The sequence below is a fragment of the Gasterosteus aculeatus genome, chromosome 13 (assembly GCF_964276395.1).
Source record: "Gasterosteus aculeatus chromosome 13, fGasAcu3.hap1.1, whole genome shotgun sequence".
Taxonomy (NCBI): Eukaryota; Metazoa; Chordata; class Actinopteri; order Perciformes; family Gasterosteidae; genus Gasterosteus; species Gasterosteus aculeatus.
Genome location: NC_135701.1, coordinates 7,943,486 through 7,958,482, shown reverse-complemented (window position 1 = coordinate 7,958,482; position 14,997 = coordinate 7,943,486). Strand labels below are relative to the sequence as shown.

Genomic DNA, 14,997 nt, shown 5'->3' with positions numbered 1-14,997 from the left:
TTATTTCACTTGAGACCACGTTAGCCACGGAGCTACTGGAGAAAGTTCAGCCGGGGTGAAAAATAACCTGAAATCGCCGGCAGCATAATCCTGTTTAGTGGAGATGAAAACATGGTCTCCCGACTCAATGATTGTCTAAATCGTCTGACTGAACACAGGGAGATGTTATGTTTTTAATAAAAACAAAGATTAACAAATTCAACACATATTTGCCAATGCATCTAAATCCTGGATTTCTCCTTTAGCTTTTAGTTAATAACGTTACCACTGGAAGGAATTTGCTTTTAAAGACAACTGGCTGGATTTATAATTCTTGAGATTTTTTTTTAGAAAGACATTGGTTTCTTTTTGAACCACCAGTATATAAAAGCCCTTTGGAAATTCACTCTAGTTCAATACAACTAAACAGAAGGGGACAAATCCCTTTAAGCCATGGAATTAAAAAATGATTTATGAATTTTTTTCTTCTTTAAATCTACAGAGGAAGATTAGATTCTTATCAACCATGAAAACTTTATTAAAAAGCTGTATTTGGGATTTTTTTGAGAAACCTTCCAGTATGCTCATTACATCTTCAATTCAGCAGAATACGAAGGCTAAAATTGGAATGCAAGCGGTTGCAACAGCTGCACATTATTAACAGTGGATTTCTGCACAATAACATACAGATGACCACTGTGCTCTTGCTGACCAAAGTCCCACCGGGACGAGCCTCCTTCGGGCAGTACCGTCTGTCTCAGCACTGTTGGGCCGACGGGCCCAGACTCCTACCCTGGATGTGCGGCGTAGTGGCCCAGTGCTGATAGCAGGGCTGGGACAACGAAGGGCACCGTGTCTTTATTGGAATAAGGAGGACTGTGAGCATGGTGGTGGCTCCCATTTTATGCCCTCATTCTACCCACAGGCTTTAGTCTTTCTTGGTCCTCTTGGCCTTGGCTATATTTTCCTGACGCTTCTGCTTTTTCTTCTGCTCACGGTCCCGTGCCTCAATCATCTTGGCCAGTTTCCAGGACAGCAGTGCACTGGCGATGAAGAGAGGCGTGAGAGCCAGTATGACAGTGGTGAGGAAACCGTAGGGGTCTTTGGCAGCCCATTCCACGACGTACTCTGCCCACGCCCGAAAGTCAATCATCCTGGTCAGCAACAAGGAGGCTTGATCAAACCTGTGACTGAGCACCAGGAGAGAGGTGGTAAATAATTCCAGCAGTGATGTGTAGAAAAAACATTTATAACAATTATTAAAAGGGTCATTGTTTATGGACTGCTAGTTATGCCGAAAGAGCATAATGACAAAGCTTCTCTATCACTGATCGGCAATCAATTTTATCATGGGAAATCTAGATGAGCATCACATCAGATGATATTCTACTAGAGTTCCTGTCTAGAGAACAACTAGATATTTGTTTAATGGCTCAGTTGATACTCATCTGAATGGGCTGCATGGTCAGTACAAAATAAGGTTAGTAACACCTGTTATGAAATAAGCGTGTTAATGTAACATATCAAGTGATTGTAGTCGCAATAAGATAGCAACTATCCCGGTTTGTTTAAAACATAGTTAGCTGACGCTAGCTGTAACGCTAGCTAGTGTTAATTCCCAATTAATAACTCATTACGATCAACATGCCTTTCCCTTTAAGACATGTTCTTCACGCCATGGGCGATCTTCACCAAAGTAACTGACCGGCTACGCTTTCATGACAAATCAATTCACCAGGATTGTATAAAGCGATGATTGTATATTATTGCTACTTGTTGAGCGCTCCGACATACCAGTAACTAACGGTAAATAGCTAATGACTAGCTAGCATCACCACGAAGCTAGCATCAGTTAGCTACGCTACATTAACAAACAAACTAACGTTACTCTTCTGGCAACATTCTCGTGCAAACGGGCTAATGTGACTCATTCAAATGGACTAACGTTACCACTGGGATTGGACTTAAATGCATCAAAGGATGAGGATAGGCTTACATTTTGTTACGTTACTAACGTCAGCCTAGCTAAGTTAGCTAACCCCCGCCCATCTATCATACGGCCTAACCGTGAGGAGCGAGAGCCCTGGCGCCCGGCTAATGGAGCCAACAATGCATACGAACGTGACGGAACAAACGGGTTTATATATTTCATATTCAAGCGGTGGTGGATAGAAAGTATATACAAAAAGAAATTACCAGTGTGCAGAGAGGGTTTTGAATCCACGCGAATAAGTAACCGCTCCTGCCTGTTTCGGGAAGTGTAACCTTTGCTGACGTGTGGCGCACGTGATTGGATGTGACGCGTTTCTTAAGCGACGGGAAATGTAGTCCTTTAGGGTTTAGCCAACAGATTTCTAGATCATCGAAATACAACATAAAGAAATTAAGCAATATTTAATGCGGTGCTTGGCCTATACTCTTGCACACTATTTTATATAGATTGGGTACCTTTACAATGTTATAGAACATAGATGGTAAATAAATGTAAGCAGCATGATGGTTATAACACAGTTGTGTTGACAGGTATTTTATTTATTTTAATTTAAAATGCAAATAAGTGAAAATAAGTCTTGTGTGACTGTGGTGAATGAATGTGTTGGATTTTGATCCGTTTTAACAGCACTCTTGTGACCGTAAGTTGCTGGTTGAAATCCCCGGATTCTCTCTTAATATGTAAGTACAGCCCCTTTGTCTTCCAGGGTTCCCTATATGTGTGTGTTTTTCCATAGTGAACGTTGTGCAAAACAATGACTGCTGGACCGTGATCATTGTGAAATGTTGGATATAGATTAACCATACACAACACAACGTGGTTGGCTGTGAGACTAGACATAGAATCAGATGACATTCAGGCTAGCTCTTGTAACTTCTGCTCATGTGTAAAACATCTCTGTCTGAAGAATAAAGCGAAGGAAAAAGAAATAGATCTGTCAAAGGTAGAAAAAACCTAAAGGCTCCATTGGCCCTCAGGGAAAGATGGCTAACATAACAAAAACGAACCTGCTGGCTTTGTGAACTTCCTGTGGGGAGTATTGAAACCAAATCAGGTTAGGCCACATCTGCTCGGTCCATACAGCATGGATCACTTTCAGAGCAGTTCAAAGGCCAGCCTTTTAGTCCTACTCACAGTGGAAGGAGAGGGGCAGCTGCGAACACATGCAGGGGACAACACATTGCAAACACACTTTCCTGGTTTGCCAGCATAGTTTGGGACAAGTTTTTATAGAAAAACCACAAACACATGCCCAATCTAGTGGTTTTTGGTTATAATCATTAGCTTCTGGGAGATGTCTCACTAGGCAGGGAGAAACCAGGGGGTGGGCAATGCAGCCGCACCCTAAACCCAATGACTATTTTTCTTCCTACAGAAGTGGGCCCTTTTCATGACGCAGCTATTCTACTAGCATTAACAGCAGACAGGAAGTAGGACCATAAAATGACTGCCCCACAATAGTAAACCAGCTCCCAGTAGTGTGTGTGTGTGTGTGTCATAATGGTTACAACAAAATCCACATGTCTGGCCAGACAGAATTTTCCAACTTCCTTTGGATCTTCTTTTTTTCTTATTCTGTTGATAGACTCAACTACTGGAGTTAGTATAAAGCACATGACTTTTTAAAATCGTACCGCAACAATCCATGATGACATCACCAGGCTTTTTTCTTTATATATAAAGATCAGTGGAGTGCTCCTTTAAACTTAAGATAGGGCCTAAATTATCAGTGTGTGTGTGATTCATTGTCCAGAGGACAAGCATGGTCAGCTCCATATCTTTATGGTCCTCCTCCCACGCCCTCTCGCTCTTTGACAGCTGAGAGTCCTTTGGACTTAAGCCTCAAAAACAACCATCACGTTGGGTTTTTTTTTTTGAAGAAGAAGCTACAGCCCGGGGTGGCAGCACAGGCTCCAGCGGGAGGAGAGGAAAAAAGTCCGCTTTCTTGCCCCCTTTTACCCCTGTGGGAAACTGCGAGACCGCCCCTGGATTAAGTCCCCGCCTTCAAGCTCAAACAAGAAGGGAACTTCAAAGGCCGTCGGCCGCCGGGGCCCCGCCCTCGCGCTCCCGAGCGGCTTCACAAAGGATTTGCCGACGTTCGGGAATTCCGCCTCCAGTTCCTTTTATAGCGCCACTCGTGCGCTGGCAGCGCTCCAGGGCCCCGCCCACCCCGCTCACTCCAACGGCACAAAGGGCTTCGCGGAACTCGCTAGGCGCCGCCCCCACTTTCCCAAATAAGGGCAACCGCGCCATGTACGGCAAACAATCGGTGCGAGATTGCCCTTTTCTCTTCCTTATCCCGTTTATATGATCGGAGAGGAGCTGCGCTTCAGGTTGGAAGCGGTGCGATCATGGCCGAGCGAGTCCAGCAGCCCCCAGCCAAGCGGCTCTGCTGCAGGCCCGGCTACAACCCGGCGTGCAGGCAGGGGCAGCGGGCTGGCGGAGTCCTGTGTGGCGGCGCGGGGTCCGCTCCGGGCGGGTCGGGGAACGGAAAAACGCACAACCCGGAGTCGTTGCTCGACATCGCGGCGCGCCGGGTCGCGGAGAAGTGGCCGTTCCAGAGGGTGGAGGAGCGGTTCGAGAGGATCCCGGAACCCGTACAGCGGAGGATCGTATACTGGTCTTTCCCGAGGAGCGAGAAGGAGATCTGTATGTACTCCTCTTTCAACGCCGGAGGAGAGGAGAGTGGAACTAGCGGGGACAATAATGACGAGACCCAGCTGCCTTTCTTGCGGGGTGTCACTCTGCTGGAGGGCGGCTGGGTGGACAACGTATTGCAAGTCGGTGAGTGGACTGTGTCGTTACTAAACGCAGGGGGAAAAACACACACACGCACACAGACACACACAACCGGCCATAAACTCGCGCTGGTCGCCTTTCCAGCAGTGGATCGCTGCCATACTTCTACGGGGGCTTGTGTTGGCCTCGCAGCCTTGTGCGTTATAAACAATGCAGGGTATTTCCACGCCAGCCTGTATGAGAATAGCCTATTTTCGGAGCAGCCCGTAATAGTAGCCCACTTCTCCCCGATTTCGCCCACCGAGCCGCGCGCATTGAATGGCCCACCGCCGTCCCGATGGGAAGCTTAGCACTTTGTTCCTATTTTTTTTTATGTCTTTCCAGCTTTCCGTGCCCCCACCGATGGGTACGCAGACAAAAGCCCCCCTATATCTTTTCACCGCTGGCTAAATAGAAGATATTTAGAAAAAAAAGGGTGGGAGGGACGGCGATTTAAAGCCACAGTGCTTCTATTTTGTTTGCCAAACACCTTTTTGTGCGACCCACTGGAGGCTTTTCGTGTTTTCTCACCAATATTCAGGCAAAGCCCAGGCTATATGCAGCTAAGATACATTTCCCCACCCCCCTGCCTGCTGCAATATTTCTTTTGGTAAAGCTCGGGGTAAACAGAGGGGCTGTAGGCTCAGCAACAACCCCCCCCTGCCTGCCTTCATCCCTGCCTGGCTGGCTCCCTTCGCCAGAGCCACAATATTTCACTGCAATCGTCAGTGCAATAGACTCAGCTGTCAATCCGTCTCCCCACCCTTGGAAACGGTTCAGGATTCTAATCCCATTACCCTCCCCAGTTCATCTGAATCTTAATGCATTCTGCAAACAAGATTTTATGCATGATCCTCTTCCTCCTCCCTCCCTCCCTCGTCCTATCTTCTCTCTCCCTGCTCCCTCCCTCACTTCTTGGCTTACTATCCCCCTCTGAAGAATCTGTGTGGAGATGGCTTCGGCTCTTGTGGGCTCAGAGAATGTGCAGTGCACAATAGTAGCCATGGAGCAGGAAGACAGAGAGACAGGCAGGCAGCTCTCCCTCCCTCTCTGGCCTGTTTACCAGATTCTCCAGCATTAGACTCATTTATGTGCTCACTCTCGTGGGGGCTTTAGGGTTGCTAAAGACTCTGCACAGGGTAGAAAAGTGAGGAGTTCCGCGGTGTGTGTGCGTCTGGTGATTTGGAGAATAGTGCGAAATAGTTTGCAAAGAGGTGAATGGGGTCATTTTCTTTGGCCGTGTATTTGTTTTTGTATGTGTGAAATGAAAGACAGATAGAGAGAGAGAGAGGAGGGGGCGGGGGGATTATGCATGGGGGTTTTGATAAACACAGAGGGGGATTGTGCATGCATCTGTGCGTGCATGTGTGTGTGTGTCTGCACGGGCTGTCAGTCTCATCCTGCATGCTCACAGAGAGAGGAGGATGACAGGCGAGCACACAGACAGCAGGAGGACGGCATGTTATGCTGATTGCAATTTTTGCCCCAGCATTTTTCCTTTTTTTGGGTGGCGGGGTGGGGGGGGGGTTGAAGAAAAATAAAGCCAACGAAGACAAAAATGATAAATAAAAGATGTAATCTACTCCGGGGGACAGGCAGCCACTGGAGGATGAGGGCTTAAAAGCAGGGCAGCATGGGATGGAGGGGAGAGGGGGGGGGTTGAGGGGGAGACGGGAGGATGGGGGGGTGCCATCATTCACATCACACACATGTATTGGCCCATCAAACACATACAGTAGGGTCTGGCCTGGGAAAAAAAAGTGCAGGGCGGTTGTGAGGGGGGTGTTTGTGCGTTGGCTTTGTGTGGCTTCTTGTGTGTGTGTGTGTGTGTGTGTGTCTGTCTGCTGTCAGTGGGCTGGGATTCAGTGTTGATGATGAAAGACAGTAGAGCAATAGAATAGATGCAGAGGTTATTGTGTATGTGGGGGGGGAGCTAATATACTTGAATGGATCTGCTGTCGCCGTATTCCTTTCCTCCCCCTCTCATCTCTTCCACCTCCCTTTCTCCCAAGTGAGCAGCTATAAAACTCTCCATATTTACTCCCCTAAGGCCAACTACCAGCCCCCAGTCTCCTGTGATTATTTATCTTTTTCTCAAAGACATTAATCACACGCGTTTCCCTCCCCCCCCCCCCTATCTCTTCCCATATATCAGTGCTGCACATGGAACGGATGGGGGTGGCGTGTAAGAGCAATAGATCGGCTGATATCATGAAAAAGAGGGGAAGCCTAGAGGGAAAAAGTGGGTGGAAAATGCTAAAGCGGAAAGAGGCATTGAAATGGTGATTGCAAGAGAAGGGGATGTCTGAAAGTAAAGAATGAAGCGCAGAGAATGGGAGAGAGTGAGATGGATGGCTTGTTCTGCCTCCCATGCGAGCTCATCTGTTCCGATGCCAGCCGTTGCGATAAATATTCATATACCAAAGCAAGTGTTATCCAGCGGTCCACTGCTCCTCCTGTTATAGCAGTGTTATAGCAAACCAGCCCCCTTGCACTCGTTCTACTGTCGAATCCGTGGTGAATTTAGCGGACCACATACCTGACCTCAACCTGCATGAAAAGCCCAAGTGAGCTTGTGTGTGTGTGTGTGTGTGTGTAACAATACATTCACAACTGCAGATGGATAAGATGAAGTAAGCATGTACAGTTAAAACGTCCTGATCAAAAACAAAATCTAAGCTTTCCTTTAAGCTGGTCTATCATGGCCATAACCGAGCATCATTTACCCGCGGAGAAAAGTTCCTGAGCTGCCTGCTCTGATCACAGCATCTGTTCTCCGGCCCCCTTGTGCAATTTAAACTGGGCAGCTCATCACGCTGAAAGGAAAGCTAGTATTACGGTGCCCCATCCTCTAATTATAGAACCGTAACCCTATGGCTCTAACGTGGCATGACAAAGCATGTTTGCACTTCATTACCCTCCTTCCTGTTTCAGTCCTTCAGTCTGGGTCAAGTTCATCCCCTCTTCTCTCATTCATGTTCGACATGTCCTATGCCGCCCCCCCCCCCCACCGTCCCCATATTTTTAACTCCCACCCCCCATCTATCTGTCTTCAGGGCTTTGTGCCAGGAGGTAAATAAACCATAACCCCCACCACCACCTCAGTCTCACTATCCTCTTACCGTAAGCCCTGTGTCCCTATGGGGTGACATACTGGCATATGTCGCTCTCTGCAATGTCATTAGCGTGAGCTACATGCTACAGCCTATTTATCCTGCTCCCCTTGTTAGGCTAATTATTCACATGAAGCTACATGTCATTTTATCCCGCCACCGGCCCAAATCTGAGCGATTCCTCTGGAATGAAAGCAGATATGCATACCCTGTGGTCTATTTTGGTGTATTTTCCATGGCGAAGTTGTTGGTCTCGATAGCCTATATTATTTTGCCCTACCGCTGCTTAAAATATCACTGAATGTCCGCGGCTGTCACGCCCGTTTGAGTGTGAATGTCATCCTCCTCTCTGCTCCACCTATTTCGGAGAGGACTATATGTGTCCGTCGTGGGCTCCTGCATAAGTCAGGTTAATTTCTTCACCATCGGGAGGATCTTAATTAGGGTTCTGCGTCATCTAGTCTCACCCTCTTTTTACCATGATGTCAATGAAACGGTGAGATAACAACCAGGGATGGAGGTTCCCAGCTGTTGTTTTTTTAACCCGTTCCTTTTTGTTTTAGTAACACAGATTTTAAATATGCTAAGCAAGGCTCTCCTCAACCGTTTTAGCTGTTTGAGGAGCCATGTGGTTTTTCCTGCGGGCTTTGATGAACGCGTGGCTTCGCATTGGGGCAGAACAGTGGCAATATCGGACATAATTCACAACAACACAACACACAGGCAGAGACAACACCCTGGAAAACAAAGGGGCTCATAAAACGTTAAAGAATATTTGCACACCCTCGTAGGTTATTGTTTGGGCGACAAAAGCGCTGAGCCAAATGCCACGGAGAAATCTGCCCCCCTTATAAAGGTGGTGTGACACCGAGCATGTTTGTGCAAGAACGCGCATGCATTTCTTTCACGGTGGACAATTTTTTTTTCTTCTTTTTTGAAGAATTCACAAGGCTTTACAAACGGCTTCTGGAGGATCAACATTTCAGGCATTTCGTCCAGGAAGGTGCAGAATTTAAGATGCCAAACGTAAATCTTGCACGAGCATGTTGCCTGCGAGACGCTATCAGGCCGGGCCGCATTTTTGGGTGGGTGTTGTTTTTGTTTGTGTGTGTGTGTGTGTGTGTGTGTGATCCTTTTTTTCTATGTGGGTGGAACCAATTTCTATTTCCCTGTTCCCTGTTTCCCTGTTTGGTGGAATCCTTTTATCTTTTTCGAAATGCCCGTTGAGATTAAGCACACGTGCCCGTCACCAGAGACGGAGAGAGGCGGAACACGTGTGCCGTACCGTCTGCAACCAATAGCGTTGCAAAGAGGCAGGACTGGGACAGCAGGACACAAGGCTTTTGTTAATCATTCTCGAAAGTAAACGTTTGATGTTACTCTGAACGATACGCTGAGGAGCAGTTCTTTTTAAGGAACCTGGCTCGGCCCCGCCTTTTTAAAGTCAGTTGGTCAGGTGCCGTTTGTGGACCTTTTAGCTCTGAGGTGAGAGCGTTGAAGGAGCAGTGATCCTGGCCTCAGGTTTACCCCCCAGCCATGTGACTATCCCTGGGCTCGTGTCGTCATGGAAACATGGCTGAGCCGAGAGCTAGTGTAAACAAATGGTCGTTCCAAGAGGGAGGAGAGAGAGGGAGAGAGGGGCAGCAACCGCATCCATGTGAAGAGACATTGAGTCTTTGGGGAAAGTGCTCTCTCCTACTGACTGTGTGCCTCTGAGAAGCAGATCCCAGGCCTCTGTCCCATTATGCCGGCTGAATGGGGGGGAAAAGATAGGATACATTCTGCCTCTCGCTTGAAAGAAATACGCTGGCTTTATCAGTGTGTTTCTTGGCGCGAGTGCGTGAACTGTGTTTACGTGATAATCTCTGTCATATACCCTGATGTTGGTAATGTGCCTTTTAAGTAATAAGATGACCCTTGGATTCTCGGCTTGCTCTGTTATGTTCCAACCACGTCAGAAGTTTCCAGAAGGTCCCAAACCTTGACACCCCTCCAGCTCCAAACTCTAACCTAACCCCAGCCCAAGACATGGCCTGAGAGAGATTGTTCCCTCCACAGACCATAACTTCTTCCAGCCAGTCGTGTTCCATCTCGCGCACCCAGCCATAACTGGTCGCCTGCTCTTTATATTTCCGAGACTGTACCCAAGATGTACCATCAGACAGGCTCGGTCGCCCTTTATTTCCAGACCCCCCCCCCCCCCCACCTGACCGGAGCCAGCCTCGCTCCCGGTCCCATTCCTGGTCCCAGACATAGCCGCTTCCTCCCCTCCCCTCCTAAATCACCATTCCCAGCTCCAGCTCTGGCCACCGTGCGCCTGCCACTCTCCCGGGGGCCTGTTACCGAGCCACCCGAAATGACCCCACCCGCTAATGCGGGCTTGCTTTTCCCGAAACGCTCCATGTGCAGGATCAGCCTGCATCGCGCCTGTTAAAATAAACCAGCTAAAGTAATAAAGTTCCAGTGTGAGTTCCCCACGTCTGCCCCAGTCCCCGGTCCAGCCTGACTTGTCTCCAGGCCCAGACTGTGGCTGCCGGGTGTGCGTCAGCTGGCCGACTCTGTCTAGGAATCCAGTGCTCCTTCCACCGAGTCCCCCCCCCCCCCCCCCCCCTCTTCACTCCGAGCCGAGCGGAACGCGCGATAGAATGGCTACTAAATCCACAATGACAAGGCCCTATTAAAAGCTGTTTTTTTCTTTTTCATTTAATGACTTTTACCACCGGCCGCCCTTCGATTTGGCAATAATAACAACAGGGGAATGCAGCACTCAGCGTTCTCCTATCTGATGCTCCCTCTCACTTTTTTTTTCTTCTTCTTCTTTTAATGAATTCCTCTTTGCACCAATGGGCTGCTGAAATAAGCACAAAGCAGGCCAAGGCTCTGCTTACTGCAGTGGAAGGTTCAATGTATGCATCCCGTGTGTGTGTGTGTGTGTGTGTGTGTGTTCGTTTACTACAGGAGTATGACAATAAAGGCTACGCATGCTGTCACACAACAGGGCGTTGTGCGCTGTCTGCAGCAGTTTGGTCAACAGCTATTTCTCTACAGAAAGAGTCAAACGGCTCTGGATCGGACTGAAGTTAGTCGGACGGGTGTTTGTTTGATTATGCGTGAACACAATGCAGGTCTACTTTGGTCAGAGACTAGAAAGGTAGTGCCTGCTGTTCTCACAGATTAAGGACATTCGTTTTTGATCCATCCCAAAACCCGAGGGTTATGGAAAAGAATATATCGCTTAATCAATAATTGTACTAAAATTATACGTCTATAGCTGCTTATTCTCCACCAGATACCTGCACAGGACTTTCAGCCGCCTGTTTTTCAAAATGGTGCATAATCTGTGTCTGAAGACGAGCATTTGCGCGGATGAGAAAACGCCGTCTGCTAATGGCTCAGCCAGCGTGTTCATGGCTGTGTGTCAGGCTGAATAAAGGTGAGGCATGTTAATGATAAGAGGGTGGATGACATTCCCGTCTGTCATCATTCCCACGCGATCCCATTTCCACACACACACAAACACACACCGATACACATACACACACACACGCACCTTTAACACAGGTCTGGTACCGGTGACTAGGCGCCAATGCGAGTAAACAAAAGGCCGCCGACCCCTATCGCACAGAGAGGGGTGTTCTCTCACCGGCTTCTCCCTCCCCCAACATTGAGCTGGCCCAATGCTGACCTCTTCACTTCACCCCCCATGGATTTACCAAAGCCAAAGGTCAACCTGGTCAGACTGACCCTCCGGTGGCCGATAGCTCTGCTTGACAGGCGGGCCCAGACTCACGTTATGGTTTTCCAATGCACCTCACCTGAGCAGATTGCTTGTTCGTCTACGGCATGTTCCATAAGCCGTTTTTTCTCTCTCTCTCCCCCCTGAGAGGTCAGTCAGAGAGGGGAACAGAGCACATGCCCCGTTTTTAGTTTTGGTCCTTTTGTGGAACCCGATCCAGATCTTGGAGGCGGAGTTTTGCCCGGTTCTCTCTTCTTGCCCCACAGGCTCGAGGGCTGTGTGATTTATGCAGAGGAGGAGGAGGAGGAGGAGGAGGAGGTTTGGAGAGTGTGAGGTGGCCGTGGCTGCGCCTGGTCCAACGATGTCGTGGCTGTGTGGCATGTGAGACAGGCATTCAGGGCTGTGTGGAGGAGCAGCGGCTGAATAGCGCGAGAAAGGCTCTCCAGGCATGAGAGACGGACAAAGAATGGGAGCGAGCGAGATTCAAAGAGAATGAGAGGCCTTTCAACCGAATGGAATCTGGTTTCGTCCTCTAAAGAGTTTTGTCTTTGAGGAGTTCTGTCCTTTTCTTTCTTTTCCTTGCTTGCTTGCTTTTCTTTTTTTTTTTCCTCAGCTCATTCCAGCCCTGCATCGTCCTTTCGTCTTCCTTTCTTGCTCTTCTTTCTACCCCTAATCAGTCCATACCTGCGCTTATCCTCCTCCTTCTTCTTCGTGCATTCCTTCCTTGTGTTCGTAAGCTCTCATGATCTCTTCCCCCCCCCCCCCACCCCCTTCACAATTCTCCAGTTTAATTTCCCAAGCCAGGCAGTAGAAAGTCATATCTTATTTACACTGCCCCTATCTGGATACAGCATGTTCCCATAGTGTTTCCTGTGTCTCAACTCCCGAAGGAAGGCTAGCCGGCTAGTTAGCTCCCGCTCCCTCTGCTGTGCACGGTGCTAGTCTGCATCCGGACCGCAGGGGCGATCACTGCTCCTCCGTTTAGGAACCCTACCGGGGCCTATTTGCTGCTGTTATCTCCCTGAAGTTTTTAAGTGATCCCCCACCCTGATGTTTCCCAGGTTATTGAGGACCATCGTGGAACCTTTTCAGGTTTTTCACACACTAATCTGGTAGCGTTTTGTTTTATGTTCCCCGCTCCTTTTCGCCAATCCTCATATCATATGTTGGTGGAAACAAAGCGGAGACGTGCTATTTGAGTTCATTAGCTTATAACGCTGGGTGGTAAATTGCTTATTGCGCAGGTCGGGTCACTGAATCAAAGGTTTTATTCAGACCATTTTCTGTGTAGGAAGCTCGCATCGGATAATCCAATTCTTAAACCTTGAAAACAGCAGTTTTAAAGAAACGAGAAAATGAGTCAGTAACAGTAACAAGTAACATCAGTAACAAAGCGGTATCCAGTTTTGACATTGCTGTAGTCAGATTATTTTGGGGGTCCATCCTTTGCTGTAAGCCTTTGCCAACAAAAAAGTACTGCTTTCTTTTTTTTTTATTACTTTGCATTGTCTTCCGCCGCCTGTAAACGCCACCTTGACCGTCTCCAAACCCCACTATCTGCTCCCTGCCGGCCCGGCTAGCAGTTAGCTGGCTAGCTGTCCCTCCTGGGTGGCTACATCACCTCACCTCCTGCCCCCCACCCCTCCCACCCCTCAGAGCCAGTGACAGCCCGGCCCAGGGAGACGTGGGTAATGGCCCTCTCTGATGTACAGCCTGACTCAATTGGACTGGATGGCAGACGCACGCCTAAAATAACAAAAGGAGGGCAGGGAAAGAGAGGGGGGGCTGGGGGGGGGGAAGGAGTGAAGCGATCGATAAAGCAGGGACACATCGGCCTAATAAAGATTTATTCCTTCCCCACCCCCCTCCCTTCCCTCCGCACCCCGCTTGCCATCCGCCTTGGCAGGGCGGAGGGGGAGTGGGGGGGAGAATGTGATTAGTGGACTTCTTCTCCCAGGGTGCCTGTGGTAGCGCGTGCGCACGCATGCACGGTAGCATGTATACCCCAATGCGTTTGCATCTCTTGTGTGCTTATCGCCCGCGCTCTCTCTCTCTCTCTCTCTCCCTCTCTCTACCTCTCTCTCCCTCTCTCTACCTCTCTCTCCTGAGAGCCAAAAGGGGTTAAAAACAGTCTGTGTCGTTTTGGTCTGCCGGCAGTGGCTCTAGCAGCTGTGTCTCTCTCTCTCTCTCTCTCTCTCTCTCTGTCAGCTAATATTTAGTTAATCTTTGGTCTGGGACCTAAGGGACTGGACGGAGCTCCTGGTGCCCCATCCATCTCCCACTGATCTATATTCCACGCTGGATCCCTGTGCCATTAACCACCACCGAGGGGAGGAGAGGAGGGGAAAGCGAGGCGCGGAGCGAGAACGAAAAGGAAAGGGCAGATGGGTGGAGGGCGAGCGATAGAGAGACATGAGAGTGATGGAGAGGAAGCAATGGAGCGGACGGAGGTGTGTGTGTGTGTGTGGGGGGGGGGGGATCTGTCTAGCATCTCAACACTAAATGAGAGGGAAGGGGAGTAGAAGAGGTGGGCCGGCTTCTCCAGCCGGGCAGATAAATATCTCCCTCTAATATTGAGTAAATGTAAAATGTTCATTTTCACCCTTCCAATTTGTTGTCTCCTTCCGCCTCCTTTGTCCTTCCTTATTGGATGCTAACTGATCAAAGGGGGGGGCTGGGACTTACTTAATTACTTAAATCCAGCTGAAAACGGCGCGTCCACGAGGATGTGCAAAAGGTTGGGGAGGCAAAAGGTGGCGTAGGTGGAGAGGAAGAAAGAGGCAGAGGGTGTGGGAGTGAGCGATCCCCATGCACGTCGCGGGCCACTTCATTTATATGCATTGTGTAGTTATGAAGGGGTCCACCTGTGCAGGCTCAGAGTGCTGAGTCACTCGCTAACGCGCAGACTAAATGCTTTTATCTCAGACGCCTGGTCCATCTGAATGGAATATAATAGGCCGCAAAGTGCTTTGCCAGCAGCGGCTGCTCGCCCCGTGGCAAACTCTCGCCCCTCGCTCCAAATCTCCTTTCCCCACGTTTGTGGAAACAAAGCACAGACGCGCTCGTCTTTGATCACCTATTTCTTTCTCCTCCTTTTTTGGTGTTTTTTTCCTCTTTCTTTTCTTCTCCATCCTTTTCTCCTCGTCGTTTCTTCCCCGCGGTGGTTCTCAGGCAGCCACAGAGAGCTCCGTCCGTCTGCACTCCCTCCGTACCTCCTCCCTCCCCCACCGGTCACGTGTGATCCCTTTGCTGCCGTGTGTGTGTGTGTGGGTCGCGCACCTGTTTGGGATCTTGGTGTGTGTGTGTGTGTGTGTGTGTGTGTGTTTAGGGTCGTGCCTGCAGGTCCTGCGTAATGAATAGCTGGGATGTCGCTGAAGCATGCGCACCGGGCACAGAAG

At 49.1% G+C, this 14,997-nt stretch overlaps 2 protein-coding genes across 2 annotated transcripts in view; one reads left to right on the top strand and one right to left on the bottom strand.

Moving 5' to 3' along the window:
• Positions 1-145: 145 nt before the first annotated feature.
• On the bottom strand, positions 146-2,311 carry smim15 (small integral membrane protein 15). Its single transcript, XM_040194907.2, has 2 exons — positions 2,176-2,311; positions 146-1,169 (listed from the first exon to the last, which is right to left on the bottom strand). Exon 2 carries the CDS (start codon positions 1,130-1,132, stop codon positions 908-910), a length of 225 nt encoding a protein of 74 aa, XP_040050841.1. The 5' UTR covers positions 1,133-1,169; positions 2,176-2,311; the 3' UTR covers positions 146-907.
• Positions 2,312-4,081: 1,770 nt separating this feature from the next.
• LOC120830336 (zinc finger SWIM domain-containing protein 6) overlaps positions 4,082-14,997 on the top strand; it is a 41,144-nt gene continuing 30,228 nt past the window's right edge. Inside the window, exon 1 of the mRNA XM_040194901.2 lies at positions 4,082-4,756. Within this exon, the coding sequence (XP_040050835.1) occupies positions 4,324-4,756 (433 nt within the window). The 5' untranslated portion in view covers positions 4,082-4,323. The remainder of the gene's footprint in view (positions 4,757-14,997) is intronic.

Bases quoted from the DNA above. Each gene is read 5' to 3' on its own strand.
- smim15 (XM_040194907.2), bottom strand. From the start codon at position 1,132: ATGATTGACTTTCGGGCGTGGGCAGAGTACGTCGTGGAATGGGCTGCC.